Genomic DNA, 19,913 nt, shown 5'->3' on the forward strand with positions numbered 1-19,913 from the left:
TCTTTATAGTCTTTTGCTTTCATCTTCAGGTTCTATGCATAAATTATTATGTCTTAGGCCTAAAGATCTAAAGAATTTATTCAAGTTGTGCGGGACTGATTTGACAATAGGCTGTTGTGTTTAAGTTTTGTTAGAGGAAGAAACATTAATTTTTGTTTAGATATACCGGGTTGGGGAAGTAATTTGTTGCAAGTAGGATGTTATCAAATAAGATATATTAAATTTGTTATTTTTTACATTCTATATATAAAGTTAATTATGCCCGAAAACAAACGAAAAGCACAACAATTGGTCACTACACAGTAAACTGCTCTACTACGCCATCGACCTCGTGGAGCCGCCCCTTGGTTCATGTAGGGTAAGCAAACGATTACCTTTCATTTTTATTTACCTGAAAACTAGACCGCTCGCCTAGAAGCGTAAACATCGATTCAATATCCATGTTTGTCACACGATTCGTAGAAACGTGAGTTGCGCGCAAACATCCGCAGTCCAATAATCGCATTTGCCGGGTCGTAAACATTACCGTTTAGGGATCGAATGTTTATTTGATTCAACTAACGTCGATAATCAGTGACCACCAAAACGGTCTCGCGACCAGTTAATATTTAAACCACTGGTGAATTCCATCGCGGATCATAAACAAGTTGCTCGGCCTTAAGTCGGTCCATAAACCACTTAGCCGATGTTAATTATGCGCCGTTGCGATTAAAACGAAATTGAAATAGCGTCGAGCTCCTTTTCCAGTTCTACTGTGCTACCGTTTAAAAATATTTTGCCTATTTGTTGAAGATCACCGTTCGCATAATAACGCCTATACAGAACTGGAAATCGCAGTCTCGCTACGTTTCTCTGAACGTCGAGATCATGTTTGAGTGACGTAACGATAAATTGCCATATCAATTACCATACAGGTGTTACAATGTGGGTGGTTAGGGCCCGATCTTTGGAAAAAGTGTAGCAACTCTACCCTTGAAACACTTAAGCAATTATTTGTGCAAGCGAGAAGAGAGAAAAATCAAGTTTATTATCCATGTTTCGAGTCAACCTTGTGTACAGGATGATCAACAGAATAGGGTCGAATAATGCTAAAAGAAAATTTTGCAATTATAAACACTGTCTTTTAGGAAACATTAAGATGTCTCGTCCTTGATGACTGCTAATCAAGAAAAAGAATCTAAAGAAAAATTTCACGAGTTTCCAAAAAAATTCAATTCGAGCTTACTTTTAGAATATGAGATAGTCGAGATAATAAGAGATTCATCAGGGTTTGGAGGGGAAAAAAGTGAACAAAAAATGAATAAAGTGCTTAATAAAAAAGTGTGCTCTCTTCAAAATGACATTTGCGTTGTCGTCTATAAGCTAGATTTGATAAATAATTGAAGCTTTAAATGGCAATATCATGAACGTGCAAACATGCCATTTAATCTCATTTCGTTATGGATTGCACATCTAATCCCTAAACAAAATTTGATGAGGAGACACCTACTTAGGTAACACGCCATTTTGGGGACATTTAATGGTTACACTTCAACTACCGGAAGTCTCTTAATAGGCTTCCTGACGTATACGACAGGAAGACAATTTAAAACTTTTGTTTAAAAAAAAACCTTAAGTAGATTTTTAGAAGATATTTAATAATTACAGGCACAGAAAAAAACATTTTTTGAAATTAATGACGGAAAGTTGACGAATCCATTACGTCTTGTCCACAAACTATACGCTGAGGGACCAAACGGTCTGTGTACTGATACATTATCAGCAGACTGCATAAATGTATGCAAGTTTACACTTTCATAGACAAATTTATACTGGTCGCAGATATTCAGTAAACGACTAACAGAGTCAATTTTAATCCATTGAAATTACCGAAAACTAACAGAACATAACGGAAAAATAGGACATATCCTTGAACTTGATTTACTCATCGTAATATGGGTGTATTCATCAAGACTACTCGATCAGAGACTAACTCAATCAAATCCTCCAAAATCGCCCAAAAGGGAAAGGCAATATAAAACAACGAAAAAGTAAGTCTTCCACGTAAGTTAGACCAGACCAACTAATCCAAAATAGTACTAGTTCCATCAATCATTCAACATATTTAGTAAGCAATAGACTGCGGATTACTATGCAAACTAAAAATTGTCTAGCTCATTTGCTAGATACAGAAATTGCATAAGCATTTCTTTCTTTCGTTAATTATTTTAAATTCTTCAAATGTTTTCACTGATTTGCGTTGGATCTATTAATTTTCTACAAAAATGCATAAAATCCGCAGAATCAAACCCTCTAAAACCGTTTAGAATTAGAAAGCAGAAGAAAATAAGATTCCACTTTTGACCTAGACCAGATCCATCATTTTTAACTTTCTCACTGTAACTCAACTTCCAAAATAAAAGTCCAATCCAGTCAAACCCTCCAAAAAGAGTACTAAAAACTGGAAAAATCTAAAAGATAATTGAAATTTCTCTTAAGTTCCATTGATCGAGGGTGTTCCAATCATGGACCAACTCAGCCCACCCCCTAAACCTACCGAACAGACTGAACGAATAAAAAATAAGGTAGCTGTGTGACTCACCCTTAAGCTGGTCCAGGTCCACTCGTCGAAACTGTTCGGCGAGACTATTCGTCCATCGTCTACGACCTGAAGAGAGTTCAAGGACGCTCGGGTGACCAGTTCGACATCCATGTTTCCTTGAGGCGGCGACGGGGATGGGATCCGGAAACGGCGGCGACAAGACTCACTGGATCAGCCGGGTATAGGGGAAAGAGGAGGAGGAAGTCGAGAACAAGAACGAAAACGAAAACGGCGTTCGATACATCGCTGCTACGACCCACGGGTAGACTGATCGTACGTGGAAATGAGTCACCACCCTGAAGCGGCCGGCCGCGTACACTTCGTGCTCCGTCACTGCGGTCTCTGTAGCGGCACTACCGCTTTATCGTGATAAGGGAAATGGGCCACTCTAGATCACGCTGTCCCCCTTTTCCTTCGTCTGTTCGCGCTGCACTCGAAACCCAAAGCACGCTTCGATCGCGAAAATTACGCGCTTTTCCGGGCTTTCATCGTCGACTGGTGTCCGCTCGCGATAACACCGCCTGTTGCGCTTCAACTTCTTCACCATAATCTAGAATCCATCCGGATCAACGGGATCCTCTTCATGATGACTACGACGGGTCCGCTTGCCGTAGCTCGAAGATCACCACTGCAAGCATAAGCCAAGTGCTCTTAGTTTTCCCGCTGTGATCACGTTGGGGTGGGTATCATCGCGAAAGTGTGGCTTCAGGAACGATAAAGAGATAAGGATTAATTAGTATGATTAGTTCGGGGATCTGGTAATGTAATTGGAGAGGCTTAATCGTGGTACATTGAATGTGTTAATCTGAAGGTTCGTAATTTCTTCGGAATTAAATGGACGGACTGTCGAATTTGAACCAGTGTCCAGAACTAATTCTCAGCCCGTAGTAAATTGACAGTGGAAATATTTCTTTTCTCCGAGGTTGCTAAATGCCACCCAAGGCAAGACTCATAGTAGCTCAACCCAAATGCTGTTGGTCCAAGTGAAGGATATGTATTTTAGTGGAAGCCATTTTATTTTAAAGATAGTAATACTGACGTAATGTAAGTCGATAAGATCGACTGAATCACCGTGCATAATTCTGAAAACTGAAGATAAAGAGAGCCAAGATCAAGTGCAATGCTATAGTGTATTATGATACAATTGACGTCGAGTTAAGGCAATAGTCTTTTGGATAGAAATCAGAAGTAAAACTGAAATTGGCTTATTATATTGCAAATTCTCGGAGATTCGCAGTGTTGTAACTAAACGGTTAAAAGCGTGGTGCATACGACAAATTGCTCGAAGAACCGTAGACGGCAGCTGGTTTAACAGGACCCTTAATTACAGTGGATGACTTTCTCTGTCAGATTCGCGATGCATCACCAACCGAAAACCTGTTCGCTGGTTTCGGACGATGATGATTTCCTTCTGTGCCGAACGAGTCGGGCGAGCTAAGCTCCATCGAGAATGTCCGTCTCGAATTGTGATTCATCCTTAGTGTCTCGATCTTGATCCACAGATCGTTCACTGTTCGTTTCTTGGCATTGAGATCTTGATCGCCTGACTGTGACTCAAGTTTTGTACAAGGGGCGAGCGGCTGATAGGAATCTCAACACGCTTCTCTTCACGTGAGACATGATACTTTCGTGACAAATTCTGCGGCGACGGCGCACGTGACCGATATTTGGTCAGTGACCCTAAGCTTAGCGACAACTCTTGAACCAAATGCCAATGAGGAGGATCTTCTTTTTCATTCCATCTTACAGTACTGCTTTGACTATGTTTTATAGCTGTTTCATTGTTATTATGCAATTTCAATGCAATTGAAATAAAATTTGTTGGCACAGGTGTTTATCAGTAAAATAGACTTAATTCCTTGTCTTACACTATGCAAGGAGTTATCACGAAATGAAACTAAAATATTACTATTTTAAAATAATAGAATTACGAAATAATAATAGAAAAAATATTCCGTTCAAATTAGAATGAAATGAAAAAACATTCCTAACATAATTCCTTTTTGATATTGTATATTTCCTAATAATTCATTGTTACTATAATTATACAATTTGAGATAGAAAAAAATCAGGAGAATGTGCAAATAACAATAATTTTGTTTTAACAGTTAGAAGAAATTTATGTTAAATTTACGTTAAATGTTTAATGTTTGGCACAGAAAATGTTTGCGATTGGGACTTCTCATTTCCTTTTAAAGAGTTAATAGAGAGAATTTAAGTATGTGTTTGATTATTGTAATAAAATAGTTGTTGTCACTCATGGTGTTTAGTAGAAAATGAGTTAGTTTCGTACTAGGTGCCCTGTTATTCTCAATAAGCGTGAAAGTGATGTTTTACGGATAACTATGCCAATCATTGTACCCAACATGTCACGGTTGAATACTTCGTGTCACCGGAAATAATGTGTGCATTCATGAATTGCCTCTTGTCTACCGGCGCGAGATTGATCAGTTATCTATGCCATAAACGTGTTTGGTTTGCACGTATTTCCATTTCATGTAACACTCACATAAACCCAAATTATTTGGAAACAAAGATACCAATTAATCGACGCGGTGCGTACCGATTAGCATGAAAACGATTGCAATGATACAGGCTATCTATTCACGTTCGTGACGAAAATAATGAGTCGCTTATGACATAAAAATGCAGTGACCTCCCAGTATGATGTCGTCGATCGGTCCCTTAATCGTCGAATCTTAATCATATCCTGCATTTGCAGCTTCATATGCGAATTATGTCGCGAACACTTACAACGCTCACCGTTTCGTAATATTTTAACAAGTAAACCGACAATAACCTGACTTGATACGTTTCGTATTTCATTGTGTATTGCAACATTTATTTTTCCATATTTTTTATCTATACCTTTTAGATATTTGCATAATACTTTTATACTTTGATGCAAGTGCTTATTTGTACGCGATACAAAATTTTGCAAGCATACAAATCTGAAGTGTTAGAAAATAGGAAGAAACGTGAAAAAGAATAGAAATAGTGTCTGTGAGTTGAACTCGAACGAAAGATATCGTCGGTTTAAGGTCACCACCACGTCTCCCACTATTTTGCTGTGACGCGAAAGATATAGCATAGGGGCGCTGGCATGATTTCGAGACGTCCTTGCGTAAGAGTCGATTAATTAACCGGCAAATGAAATAAAATTGTTTGCAGTTAAACAGGCCAACGGGATAGAATCGTATACAGAAGCAACGAGAAACGTGATCCGCTAATTACGTCTACTTCAATTAAACTTTTGACAGATCGCTCCCTGATAATCACCTCCTTGGATTAACGACCAAATAATCGAGCTTGAGTCGCGATCGGTTGTATATCGGGAGTAATTTACGTGCAAAAAAGTCGTCGGTATATGTCCCTGCGTACTTTTATAACGTGACAAAAAACTGTTACGATACTAGGTCAGCCGTGAACCGATCGTTAATTTAATAGCGAAATATAAAAACGCGGAGAAAATGTTGCATTTGTAAATCGATTCTCAAGACGGTGTAATAACGGAGCAATAACAATGCGAGACTTGCAAATTATATTTAAACCGACCATGTGAAAGAATCATTAATTTCACATTACTGTCTTTGATTGAAAGTGATTTAACGAAAAACTCGATATTTAATTTGAAAAATTTGACTCACGAACATTCGCTTAAAAAATCAATTATGGCGCTGAGAATTTCAATGAAATCGACTGTTGTAATAAAAGAAGTACAACAAATCTCATTGATCTATTATTGCTTTTCACGGACATTAATGCTGAAAACACTTCTCGTTGACTTGTTCGATCATTATATCGAATAATGAATACCTATTGTAAACCGTGAAGAGATTCTTCAAAGAGATCGGTTAACCGGACGTGATAATTGTAAGTATTATCTGGTACAAGGCACTCGACGCGCATACAGAAAAGTATCAATTTTAAACTATCTTTTGGACACCGGTGTACTTTTCCTACCTATTAAATTATTAGTAGCTATCATTGCGTTGATAAATAGTATATATTCGTATAATGCGGTAAATAACACTCACCAGAAACACTAAAGACAACACTCTCCGTCCAGTTCGTATTTCCCGCCAAAACTGTTCACTATAGCGCGCACGGTATGTATACTGTTTCCACTATTCAGCCACGTTGCTCGGACAATTGGTCGTTGGATCGGACGATTTAACCACAGTGAATGGTCGCACGCAATAAACCACTTTCGTCTGACGAAACTTTCCACTAGCGATATCTCCATGAAGCATGGTAAGCTCAACAGGTAACACAATCGAGCCACGAACATGGGTCGTACACCTACGGCTCCTTTTCGATTCGAGTCATGGTGGAGATCCCAAGGACGCGCACCAGCATCAAGCACACGGTGTGCGTGTACGTACAGGGTGTTCGAAAATTTGGGCACTACCCGGTCCTTTGAGACCTGTTAATCGTCCCAGCACGTCCCCCCATACTTATGGTGCATACACTTCGTCGACCGATAACGTTAATCGATTCCAACGAAGCACCGCATGATTACGAAATGTTCATTCCACCGTTGTAATTGTGCAATTCAAACATCTCTACAGTCTTCTTTCAAAAATCTTCGTAAAGTTGTAGAACATCCAATTTAGAAGTTGCAAAAGTGAACTGCTACTTTTAAAAAATTCTTTCTAAAGAAATATATAGAAAATTCCACGTCTTTAAAGATAATTCAAATCTTTTGACATAGTGGATGTCATGGTTTGAATATTCAGTTATTTGTTCACGACTCTGCATTCACGTAGTTTTGATAAAATGATCTATTGATGCGGCTATCGATTGAGGGCTCTATGCTCTCGTACAATTCAGATTTTTAAATGTTTGAATCGACGCTTGAATCTCGAAACATTCGATCTCGATAATTCTCGTCTGTTTTCATCAACACTGTACCGAAAGAAGTATTTGTAATTTTATAACTCGTTGCTGTTTCCATCCGCGAAAATGATGGTCGTATCCAGCTGATCTGTCGAGGTAATGATCGCGAAATGCTCTTAAATGGCATATAACATGGTCGGAAAAGCAATGTAATGGAATTTCGATACACCGTGTACGTGAACGTGTGTAGCTGTGGGTAAACACACGTTTGGATCGTCGATGACTAACTCACCCGGCTCAATGACACGAAAAGAACCTCGGCGACGTTTTATGACTTCCGTTGTCTCGCTATCAGAAGGTCGTCGATCGACAGGTATGCATTAGCCATCGGTTTACGAAAACGACCAGGATGATCTGGTGGACGTCGAAGCCATCGCAGCGGTGTACATGCACGAAACACTTTCTCTGAACGCGTTGCACGCTTCGCGGCATACACACATCGACAGTTTATTTGAACCCCAACACGAATGCATAGAGGCATCCTTTCATTTTATAGATGGTTTCATCGGTCTAGTCTGTCAGTTTGTCATGTCGAATCTCTTTTCTTCGCGTCGCGTCGCGTTACTGTGAACGCACGCTTCTAAAACTTACTTCGTAATGCTGTGTTTTTTACGAATGTAATGACTGCGTAAACGTGCAATGCCCGTAAAACCTGTCCACGTGATCGTACTCATGTTACTGGGCATGAATGTCACAGTCGGACCCTTGTTCCTTGGACTTGTAACCATTGACATGTGCTGGGTTCTCTGCGAGTAATCGTTTCGGTGTGATGTCATGTTTGAACACCTTCGTTCCCATGTGTGGATTCAGAATGCGATGGATTTCTATACTCTTATACTCGCGTCTGTGTCGATCTTGTAGGTGATTTCTATTACTCGAATCGTTCAGTCGAAAACAATTGATAGTAACAGGAATCGATTTCTAGATCTAGATCCTTGCCAGTCACCTTTTCCACAATCGTAGTTCATTTTAACACGTGTTCACACAATTTTTATGGAGACATTGAGCACTGTTTGTAGTAGGAGCACTTTCGGCTTTCGAGATTGTACACGTTTAGGTAAGCCGATTAATATTCGACGGGTCTCCAAAAATACGATGGATCGATGAGTTATCTTATATTTCCAGATAATATATCGATAGTGTCACACAAAGCTTGATATTTGTCAAATGAAGGGAAAAAATCATTGTGCATGTTTACGTTATTGTTTTCCTAAAGTACATATAAAATATTAATGAGAAACAGTAAATATATTTTCATATTTTCCATTGATGAATCAGAACAACTATACCGTTGTTTGATGATACCCAAATCCGCTTGTCATGATAAAGCTGTGTGCAACTTTGTTTGCGTAGATATTTTTAGTGATGCAATTTTGAAGATAAGAAAGATATACGAGCAGTTTTATAAAAGGGATATAGTGCAACACTTTTATTTCTTCAACTAGTACATTTTATGTTCAATGCATACATAAGAAGCCCCATAATACGCCGAGCATTATTAATTACAAACACAAGACAGGTCACTGAGATGTCTGTCATTTAAATAACAATATATTTTGCACCTTATTGCGTGGCGCATGTAATAATTAGTAGAAAAAAATCATCGTTCTACGTGATTTATTGCGAATAATTTAACATAACAAATTACGTTGGTTAAAACAATTTAATTACATAATGAGTATTTAAACAATTTTTCGGAAATAAAAATGAGAAAAAAATGGAAAAGAAAAAACCAATCACAGACTAGAATCTAATATGGATCAACACCCTAATCAGTGTATATACATGTATATATCTCTATACATATCAGAAATGCATACTTCTGTTAAAGAAAAGCCTTATTATCTACGGTTACAACTTAAAAATTCAAACGGAGTATTATGTTCCATTTTATTGTTTATTCAGCTAATTGTACTTTTTGAAGGTTAGATGTCATAAATTCGTGGTTAATATTAAATAGAGAATATATATGTATATACATATAAGAAATTGCAAACTAGCTCAACTGATGTGGAAAGCCTAGTACGTGGCGAATAACTTAATAGACAAATTGAGATAGATCTTCGTAACAAGAAATATTTTCACGTATCAGTCTGGATGTCTCATCTAATTCTGAACAAATAACGATCATTATTTTAAACCACGTCGAAGCTTAAGAAAATGTCTGTTGAACTTTTGTCGTGACTTCTATTGGGAGCTCGGCGTACATGGAACTCCATTCGTTCGGAAAGTCTCGTTGGGCTGATTTGATGAATTCTAGGACTAAATTCTTCGCCTCTGTATAAGAAAACGTAATGACATTAGGATGTTAAATATCATCTCGTGATATAATAAAAAATATAATGGAACGTACCATCATCAGTGGCGCTTTCCTCGTATAATACATTTACCGCCACCTTTAGTAACATTTGCATGTGTGGTTTCAAAATGGAATGGCCGGCTTGATACAACGTCAATATGCTTCCAAAGACTACTTTATTCTCTTCGAAATCCTCCTTTAACGGCAATTGCTTCACAAAAACTGGAAATATTTGGTCTAAAGGTAGATTCCAATAATTAGTGATGATAAGTCGCGCAATCGCACCGACAGTATTATCACGAGCTCCAGCGTGATTTTCTTTGCCAAGCGCGTTGGAAAGGACTGATAAAATATCGGTGTAATGTCTACGAAACTGTTGTTAAGAAATATTACAATAACTTAATTGTTTGACAAACCAATTTACTGGGCAAAACGTTAAAAGGATACGGAAAAACGGCATCTTTAGCGTGGAATGCGAGTTCACCAATTCCATAAATCGCGTTATTACGGACTTCGTCGCTGGTATCGTCAGCGAGTCTTAATAATATAGGAAGGAGTTGATTTACTGGAGCAGTGTGTTTAAGTCCAGCGAAACATTCCGCAATGGTTCCCACCGCAAAAGATCTTTGGGCTTCTGATTTATTCTTCTTCTGAAAAATTAATTGATCCATTACGATGTATCATTAAACTGTTTCCACTCAGCGGACGTAGATCATACCAATCTCTCTAACAGTTTTGGCTGCACTCTTTGAAAGAAAAGCAAGAACTCTTCCGGAGAGATTATTTTTCCTAAATTAACCAATACATCGCCCGCACATTCAACTAATAATTTATCTTGTTCAGCTTCAGTCTCATCTTCATCTACGTCCTCTTGATCTTGACACTGTGTCTTGCCTGTAACAATCCAACTTTTATGTGAAAAATAACTGAATCTTTGAGCAGATGATAGATTTAAATTAACTACTAACCTAGCATGACATCTAAGATACAATTCATTATAGCTTCTTTATGTCCCGGTCTAGCAAAGACATCTTCTTTTATTTCCTTTAACAGTTCGGCACAAGCATCCAAACCGCTGATTGCTACGCTTCGTTCATCATCTAACCGTATTAACTCTGACAATTTTGGTATATACACAGAGAGAGCTTTCAATAATGCTTCCTTTCCTTCGTTGGTATTAATTTTTGAGAAGTTAATACAAAATTGTAATAGACCGTCAATGGCAGCTTTACGAATATCTTCTTGAGGGTAATTGATTAATTTGAACGTTTCCTCGAAAGATGTCTCGAGATACGGCAGGAAAGCTTCTCTAGAATTATAGCGACAAATATATAATCATGTAACATATACAGAGTGAATAGAATAACTTGATTACAAATTTTTTGTTTCATATAATATTTTCCCTTGCAAATTAAATGAAGTTTCTATTTGATACTTTTTCGTTTTGTCAAAAACAAGTAAAATATTCAAAGTGATAAAATTATTTTGTTCACTCAGTAAAATGAACAGTAATTAAGCTAGTATTTTACTCTGTATTTTCAGCAATTTCTTTCAAAGCTAAAATCGCTTCCTCCTTCTCATCGATGTATGCATTTTCAACACTGTAACCTGCTACGTCATCGTCATCGTCTTCATTATCGGTGTGTTCAATATCTTCCTCACTTTCGTGTTCACTTTCAATAAGATCCTCGTAAACCGGAAGAGCAGAACTCTCATCTTCCTTATAGTGAGGCTAAAAAATAGAATAACATTCCTGAGAACTGATTACCATCATTCGTATCATTTTTTTTTAAATGTACATACCACTATGCCTTCCGAGCTCTGTATACTTAATATCATATTTTCAATAATTTCCGGCAATGCGGACGCCATTTCTTTCTTCATTACAGTACTAATCGACGCAAATAAACCGTAGATGGATTTTCTTAGATCTGGATCCTGTGTTTCTTTTAAAAGATTGATCCCAAAATTGAGAGATCTACTGGCCAAAGGTGCAAAATTTTTGTCACCGATTGTTCTCGCAAGAACTCCGAGAGTATCTGCAAAGTAGTTAATGAGTCTTAACAATATTAAACACTATGTACAATTTGAGTACCTTTAACCATACGAACCAACTGCTGGTACTTGAAGACAGATGGTTTCATCCGTTTGTTTTTCTGAAAGATAACTATTCAAAATGGAAACGACCCTTTCAAAGTATGGCAACATGTGCTCTTTACTAGCTAGGGCTGCCGAACCGATAGCACTCAGTGAAAGTTCTCTAACGTGAACCGGAGTATCGGTGCTCAGAATTTCGAAAAGTCTTTCCATCAACGTTGATAAATACGGTAAGATTCTTTCGTTCAAATTTTCACAAAACATGTCCAATGCATAAAACATGCGGTCAACAGATGGTGGCGCTTTCTTCTCTTGTTTAATATGAGCGCATATTTGACCGAGATATTCAAATAATACAGGCAGTAGCTCTGAGGAATATTTAGAAATGTCTGGCTGCAAATGTTCAGAAAACTGACCAAGAGCAAAGAGTGCAGCATTGCGGACAATAGGAACAGGATCGGTAATTCCTTGACAAGTGCAACGCAAGAAAGATTCAAGGTATTTAGAGCGGATGTATTCTGAGCATCCCTCTGCTAATAAAGCCATTGCTAAATATGATGCTTTCTTCGCATATACATCAGTTCCCTGAAGACTAGGTTCGATGTATCGGAGCTATAAAAATAAAGAATAGAATTCTAGAGTAATCTAGTATTGGAAAGACTAGTAAAAGTATTATAAGTTGTACCAATTGCGGAATTAATTTTTCCGGTGGCAAATGAAGTGCAAGTAAATCCAAAACTTGGGTTGCACAAGTTACTGGTGTATTGTCTTCATTATCAGTAAAATAAACCTCATCTTCATCGTCTTCCGATCGTGACGACATAAGATTAAACAACATATCTAAAATTGAAAAAAAAAATACAACGATTATAGCTAAATGCAGCTTTGCATAGAAAAATAAGGAAGGCATGATATTCCTTAAAATAACTTACCTACAATAGGCTCCACAAGTTTATGTTTTATTATGGCTTTTTTCTTTGTTCTTGCTAACCAGCCAATAGCAATAACTGCTTTAACTCTAAGGGCATTATCTAATGATTTGTTACCAGCAACAGCAAGGCACATACTGACAAGAAGTTTGATATGAGGTGCTATTACAGAATTTGCATTTTCACATAGTTCATCTATTAATTCAAAACATTCAATAGCTTTGTCTTCATGCGTAGCGGTAAGAACTTGAATAGTGGTTATCACTTGTGGCATCATTTGCTGATAAGCATTTATCATCTGTTAAATGTAATATCTTGTTAGAGCAACTGAATTTTTATTTTACTAGATTTTAAACTGCATGAAACTCACAATACGATTATCTTCAACTAAAGGAACAAGGTTTTGCATTATTCGTACAACATAAAATGCAACTGGGTTTCCTAAATCTTGTAAACTGTTCAATGTTTGACCGAGAAGAGCTGCAATTGATCCAGCATGTGTTTGATACGCATCAGGTGCAACCTCTGTCATAATTGACAAGGTGTAGGTTCCTAACTAAAAAGTTTTTATCATATAGAAATAAAATATGATATACACTCCATAAATTTTAGCTACACCTTATTTTCTGCATACCTCTTTATCAGTTAAATTATCACTAGTAATTAATTGTTGAGTGAATTGTAAAACCTCTGGCCATTCATTTTTAGGTAATTCATGTTTTACAATCACACCTATCAACTGTGCAATGGCATTTTTAACATACTTCTCTGGTTCATTAACTAATGCCTACAACATAGTAAAAAATACTTTATTATTAAAATAATGGTTCACTTTATAGTAATAGGTCCGTACCTGTAAAATTACTGTTTTAAAATCCCTGCGTATTGGTTGAGGTAATTTTAACCAATGATCTTTTTTGCCATAACGTTTCCTAAGTAATACAGCTGCACATTGTCGTATCTAAATACACAAGTTTCTTATTACAAAAAGTTTATAACAGAGATAATATGTAATAAAAATATGAACCTCAGCACTTTGTGACGATACGATCAGCTGACACAATGCTGGTGTGCTCTCTGGTTTCTTGAAAGCTTCTCTAAGTTCTGCAGTTCCCTAAAAGAATGATGAAAATCTTTGGTTATACATTAAGCTTTGAAGAATTACATAATAATTAATGAAACGGATGCTTGTCCTTATTAAATCAAGCGACTACGTGACATGTGTATTAATCTATCAATCTGCCTAGAGTGAGGTTATGGTTGCAAAAATAAAATATTTTATATATTTTACAAATCTAATACACAAGAAAGTTACTGAATTAGCTCACATGATATGCAATGAAAATATAACAAAATAATGTTCGATATACTTAAAATAAGTTATCAGCTGGGGTGAACACGTGTTTAGAATATCGAAAAATTTGTTTCTATTATTAATTGTCATTTCTTTACATATACCTGTTGTATTGTCGTATTATCAGCTACAAGCAACTTTGATAGTATTGCTTCCATTATTGACTTAATACGTATTAAGATTTTTGCACAAAGTAGCCGCAGCACTGATCAGGATCAATCAGGATCAGCACAATCAGACATCAGACCTGTTGGTGTACGTATGATGCGTGAATCCGCGTGCGCAGAAAACGAGACGAATAAACAGTTTTTTAGTATTTTTTCTACAAAAAATGGTCATAAACGGTTATAAAAAATATAATTTAACAATTCATATTATTTGTCATAATTTTCCTTAATTATGCTCTTCCTTAAAGATACATGTATGAAATATATAATGTAATTGTTTCAGACCAAGAAAATTTTTTGGAAGTACAATAATGGAACATACTCCTGCACACTTCTCGTGCTCCCTAAGCTGGCTCGCACATCCCTACCATTTTATTATTCATCCAGCTTCGCCACAAGTATTTGAAAAAGAAAATGAGATATGATGGAGAGAAATAGAATGATACACATCAGATTCTATGTGTACTGCGCACATGGATAGGAAACCTAGCTTGCCTTACTTTGCCGTGCTCGCGGAATCACTCTTTCCGCGCATTCGTTCAGTTGGCGCGCCATCTAAAGACACGCATCGTGAAATTCTATTTGTAAAGGAATTTTATTTTTAAATAAATGAAATATGATAAATATGTTTGAAACAAATTAATATGCTACAAATTATGTCGAAACGTAAAAAATAACTTCCTAAATTAATAAAACATAGTTTAATGAAAGATATGTAGATGGGTAACAATGACAATGCAAGGTTACCACCAAATTGAAGGATGATTAAGAATTTCAAAGAAGTTTTTTTTTTTAGACGGGTAATAGAATTTGTAAAAATACATTTTTATAAAGGTATTAATACTAACCTTAACGATAGTTTGTCAATTTATCTATTAAAGTGTTATTTATTAAGGCGTTAGTTATTAAGTAAAACTTCTAAGAAAGGGAGCCATAACAAGTTCTGGTTTCGTTATGACTCCCTTTCGAGTCTCCAGTCACAGCAACCTTTACGTGGTGAGACTCGGGCAATCGATGATAATTTTCCATTTCCAATCAGTTATAGATCGGAAGAAACTTTAATCGTTCTATAGCTAATTCGAAATCGATAATTACATAGAGCTAATGGTTGTGAAGTAGTGTTGATATAATATAGACTTCTGAAATAGTAAACAGACACAAAAATAGATTTCGCAAATACGTTTTCGAAGATCCTATGAGGTAATAGATTTTATTATTTGAAGCTTCTTTAAAAATTGAATTTCGCGCCGTGAGCCTCAATGGTGCGCCAACTGAATGGATACGTGAAAAAAGTAAGACTGCAAGTACGATAGAGGGAGACAAGCCACACCTTTTGTTAGTGTGATTTGCTTCACATGTAGTTGTTACTGATTCATGCTCTCTTGCTCGCTCGCTGTTTTCTCTCTTTTTTCTTTAACTGTGACGACAGCACTGTCTCACCAGTAAACATCCAACCAATTGGAGCAAAGAAAATTTCTAAGTTAATCCTCATCAACGGATCGAGCCGCGACCTGAAGTTGTACATTAGTAGGACCCATTACTGTATCATTACGATGAATAATTTTATTAAATTACGTTCACTCATTATTATCTGAATCAACGTCCTACAATTACTACAATAACTGTTTATCGATTGTGTTATATACTTAATTACTAACAAGTCATTAACTATACATAGAAAACTATAAAAAATGTTGGATGTTGCCGTTACTGCGCGTGTGGAGAACGAGCAGTTCACAGAAATGATTTCGAGACGCACGTAATCAGATTGAGTTGGTAAGAAACATTTATTTAATGTAATTACTTTTATATTTAAATAGTTTTATATTTAAAGATACAGGGTTAGGATCACTGTAGTGCCATATGTCGAGTAACGATAATGTATACACAAAAATACAAAGTATTTATCACATTGAACGATTGCTTCGATAATTTACTATTTAAGCGAGTAGTACGATAAGAAGTAATTTTATTTCACGTTATACTACTTAAGTTGCATTTTATTCGATTTATATCGATGAATGAGTGTCGGAGTCGTTTCACACGATGATGCATGCGTTGCATTACGTGTGTGCGATACAGATTCGATACAGATCAAGTAGAATAAATGTGTAATCATATAAATGCAATATGTAGTACATATTTTAATAATAATTAGATAAGTAATTAAGGTTCATTTGTTTTAAACAACCGCTTCCTTTTCATAACGGTAATTTAAGACCGGACTTTTTATCTTCGTGTCTGCGCAGTGTAAATCGCACGAACCGTTTGTTCCGACTACGTCTAGTCCCGTAACGCGTCGAACAGTTTATTATTTTAGAGCGAACCCCTTCCTCCCGTATCTCTCTTTCTCTACATCTTGTTCACCCTTCTTTTAGAACGTGTTCTCTCTTCTTCCCCTTGTTGTTTCCTCTTTTCTCATATACTCTTCCTCTTTTCTCATGTCTTGAAATAATACAGTCTTTCAAATTCTTTGGATGTCCGCTTAAAAAACTCATGTTAGCAAGAAAGTATACAACATTATTTTATTTAAATAACTTTCAATCGTGAATATTGTTCGTACAAAGGCGAGCAGAAGTGTGTACACATCTTTTTACGTTGTAGGTTCAATCAGACGGGAAAGTGAAAAAACCAAATCTACTAATTTTAATTGTTTTCGATATTTAGTCTAATTCTTAAAGAAGTTATTGCGTTGTAAAAAGTGTGTCTATACTCATTTCTATTCATGGCCGTAATTCTTCATTTACATATCGTCTAGATTAGTGCTCTTATCAGCCTAATTAGGGTGTAAAAGTGGATCCAAGATTAGGTACAAGTGCTCGTATAGAAAGTAGATATCGTAGTCAGTAATTGTAGATTCCTGCGCTTACGTTGCTCCATCTATAATACTTTAGCTGCTGTAATTATTTACATCTAGTAATGCGGTAGGTATAAATAAGTGGCGGGAATTATTATAGATGCAGAGTAACTTTTTACATATTTAACGATATTTAAACAATGACTTAACAAAGCAACTATTTATATATTTCTATATTAGAAATAATAAAAAATAGAAACATACAAATATGTTTTATTTAGTTATCGTTTATATAGCACTAGCAATGCCGTACCGTGTAAGTGCCGTTTGGGAACCACTTCGTATTGCAATGTAAAATTTGGTAGTCTTTAGGGGCTTAGTGATATAATTGGAAGTAGTACTTTAATGTTGTTTGATTTTTTAGACGTCAAGTGTATAACGAGTTAACGGACAAAACAAGAACAATGGTTGCGATTTTCTTAGCGTGCATGTACCTTAAGTGGAGGAACGAGTAAGCAGTTACTGTAAGTGAACCAATTAAGCTTTATATTTATATTGCCGAACAATATTTTGCTAGTTTGTTGCGCAATGATAAGATGATATGGAAATATCGTCCGACTAATGGCAAACTGATGGTCTAGCCTGAAAAAGTATCGCAGAAACAGAGGCTCGATGAAGTACAGCGGATAGCCTGTCATCGGCGTCATTGAGTGACTCCTCTTGCACCTCGTGCATATTCGTCGTCTGGCTTACGTGCATTCCAGACAACTCCCGTCAGAAGTGGCTGTTTTCGTACAAATTTAGTATCTCGTTCGCGTGGCCTTAGTAAAACCCGCCAAAAATCGTTCACGAGTCAAATACATATTATAAGATTTAATTAGATTAAATACATAAATCACATTTTTTAATTACGTTATTACGCATTGGTGTACAGTAATTTTTTCATTTAAAAACTATGGAAAATTATACAAAGTAGAACATTGCAAATTCGATTGTATGGGATGGTAATTACTAAGTCAATTCGATGCAAACTCTAAGATTAATAAACTATTTGACTGTAAACAAATTATCCATTATTATTCGATAACTTTATGTTTTATTAAATTAAAGTTAAAACGAAATATATAGCAGTGAGTAGAATAAACTAAAAAATGTTTTGATTTTGCTGTAACGTCTAGCATGCCCACCGTGTGCTTGGTGCGCTTAGTCCAAGCACGAAATTAATGTCGATGATGAATCTGCTTCGTGTAAGCCGACACCATATGAGATCTACCACCTCACATACCATGCTCCAATTTATTACATAAGCAATTCTGCCTCTTTTGGTTCCGTGAATCGATTCAAAGGAACTATCAGTAGATAGCGCAATTCCGATAGAACGGGACAAAGGTTCGCTTATTCGAGAGTAACGCGACGTAGTTCGCAATTAAAAAATTAAATTTATCAATGCAAGTGTCACGTGCAACGTGAAGAACACACTATTGAAAAGAATATGATCATACTTAATTATTACATATTAATACTTTGTCTTCACATTTTTAAATGACGAAAACTACATTTTGATGCCTTTTAAGACGTTCTGCAATTCTCTTTTACATAAATTTATAAATTTAAATTTTTGTTGAATCCTGTAATTCCGTATCTTATTTTAAGTGATCCGACGACTCTTCCAAACTTGTTTAATGGCAAGCTACAATCATGCGATATGAATGAAGTTTCGTCGACAATTTCGAGATGAAATAGGATTAATTATTGGGTCGCGTTTCTGAGAAAAGGTACGAAACGTGATTTATAGAGCGTTTTTGTGAGAGGAAGCGGACACTATTTGAACACGTGAATCGGTAGAAGGTCCGAAGGCAGTCCATATTACTCAAATAAGAGTGTTCCAACCTAAAGGAGCCGTCGTGTACATTTTTATGACAAGCACCCGGCAACAAGCTGTTCCAATAGGGAACCTGTGCCCCACTAACGCCCCGTAGCCATCGTTGATGACCGTATTATCTTCTTTACAGCCTCCTTTCGGAAAATTTAGAACTGCCAGTATCCTGGAGTCTCGGACACTTTAATTTCATTTTTTACACGAAAAATAGTCTGAAAGGGCAAACGACGTCCACGGCCAATGTTTTCAAAGCTCTAAAGCGCTGACAATATTAAAAGATTGTTGGAACCAGATTTTTTGTCATTAAAAAGGCACTCTGGCGCGGATTTTCTTAATCTTCTATGGTATATGAAATAAATCTTCAGAAATAAATTAACAATAAATTCATAATTTTAAAAACTTGAATTTATTCTGACGTCTGATGTAGAAGGAAAATAACAAAATAAAAAACGTCAACCACATTGTGGCTAAAAATGCAATTAGATCAAGAAAATAGAATAAATCAGTGCGTGACTTCAAAGTTACATCGACCTATAGATGTTTCCGAAGCAGCAGGTTTTGGTAGCTCCAATTTAAGTTTCAAGTTACCTTCTGATATTGAACCTGCGTTCATGGAATCACTTCTTGAATGATGGCGAGCTTGCGTACTTGTTAGTGACGCAGGTTTCCGAAACGTGTCGTTTGTCCTCAGAACAATCGCGAAATTATAAAGCAGTATTTTGAGAATCAGAATGTTTGATATTCCATTAATTATGACCTAGACTCCTTGTTATTACACGCTTTCAATTTTCTGCTAATTTTAAATTAGACTATTCTTTTAAAGATCTACGAAACTTTGAAAGCAATAAAATATTTGTGAATGATCAGTAGACTGCGGATTTTTGTGCATTCACGATACATACATATGGACA

General features: G+C 36.3%; 2 protein-coding genes and 1 long non-coding RNA gene across 3 annotated transcripts in view; 1 reads left to right on the forward strand and 2 right to left on the reverse strand.

Moving 5' to 3' along the window:
• Window positions 1-8,041, reverse strand: part of Acxd (Adenylyl cyclase X D) — a 29,149-nt gene extending 21,108 nt beyond the window's left edge. Inside the window, exons 1-2 of the mRNA XM_078185303.1 lie at window positions 6,619-8,041; window positions 2,582-3,209 (exon numbers count right to left, since the gene is read on the reverse strand). Of these exons, the coding sequence (XP_078041429.1) occupies window positions 2,582-2,692 (111 nt within the window). The 5' untranslated portion in view covers window positions 2,693-3,209; window positions 6,619-8,041. The remainder of the gene's footprint in view (window positions 1-2,581; window positions 3,210-6,618) is intronic.
• Window positions 8,042-8,895: 854 nt separating this feature from the next.
• LOC144472910 (importin-4) lies at window positions 8,896-14,798 on the reverse strand. The gene is made up of 16 exons (XM_078186351.1): window positions 14,649-14,798; window positions 14,264-14,406; window positions 13,833-13,919; window positions 13,659-13,766; window positions 13,440-13,592; window positions 13,176-13,361; window positions 12,809-13,103; window positions 12,562-12,716; window positions 11,891-12,488; window positions 11,583-11,818; window positions 11,309-11,511; window positions 10,748-11,088; window positions 10,498-10,673; window positions 10,227-10,429; window positions 9,834-10,144; window positions 8,896-9,757 (listed from the first exon to the last, which is right to left on the reverse strand). Exons 2-16 carry the CDS (start codon window positions 14,315-14,317, stop codon window positions 9,633-9,635), a joined length of 3,231 nt encoding a protein of 1,076 aa, XP_078042477.1. The 5' UTR covers window positions 14,318-14,406; window positions 14,649-14,798; the 3' UTR covers window positions 8,896-9,632.
• Window positions 14,799-16,072: 1,274 nt separating this feature from the next.
• Window positions 16,073-17,900, forward strand: LOC144472331 (uncharacterized). Its single transcript, XR_013494409.1, has 3 exons — window positions 16,073-16,102; window positions 17,548-17,647; window positions 17,765-17,900. It is a non-coding gene; the product is annotated as an uncharacterized LOC144472331 (long non-coding RNA).
• The last annotated feature ends 2,013 nt before the right edge of the window (window positions 17,901-19,913 follow it).

The sequence above is a fragment of the Augochlora pura genome, chromosome 7 (assembly GCF_028453695.1).
Source record: "Augochlora pura isolate Apur16 chromosome 7, APUR_v2.2.1, whole genome shotgun sequence".
NCBI lineage: Eukaryota > Metazoa > Arthropoda > Insecta > Hymenoptera > Halictidae > Augochlora > Augochlora pura.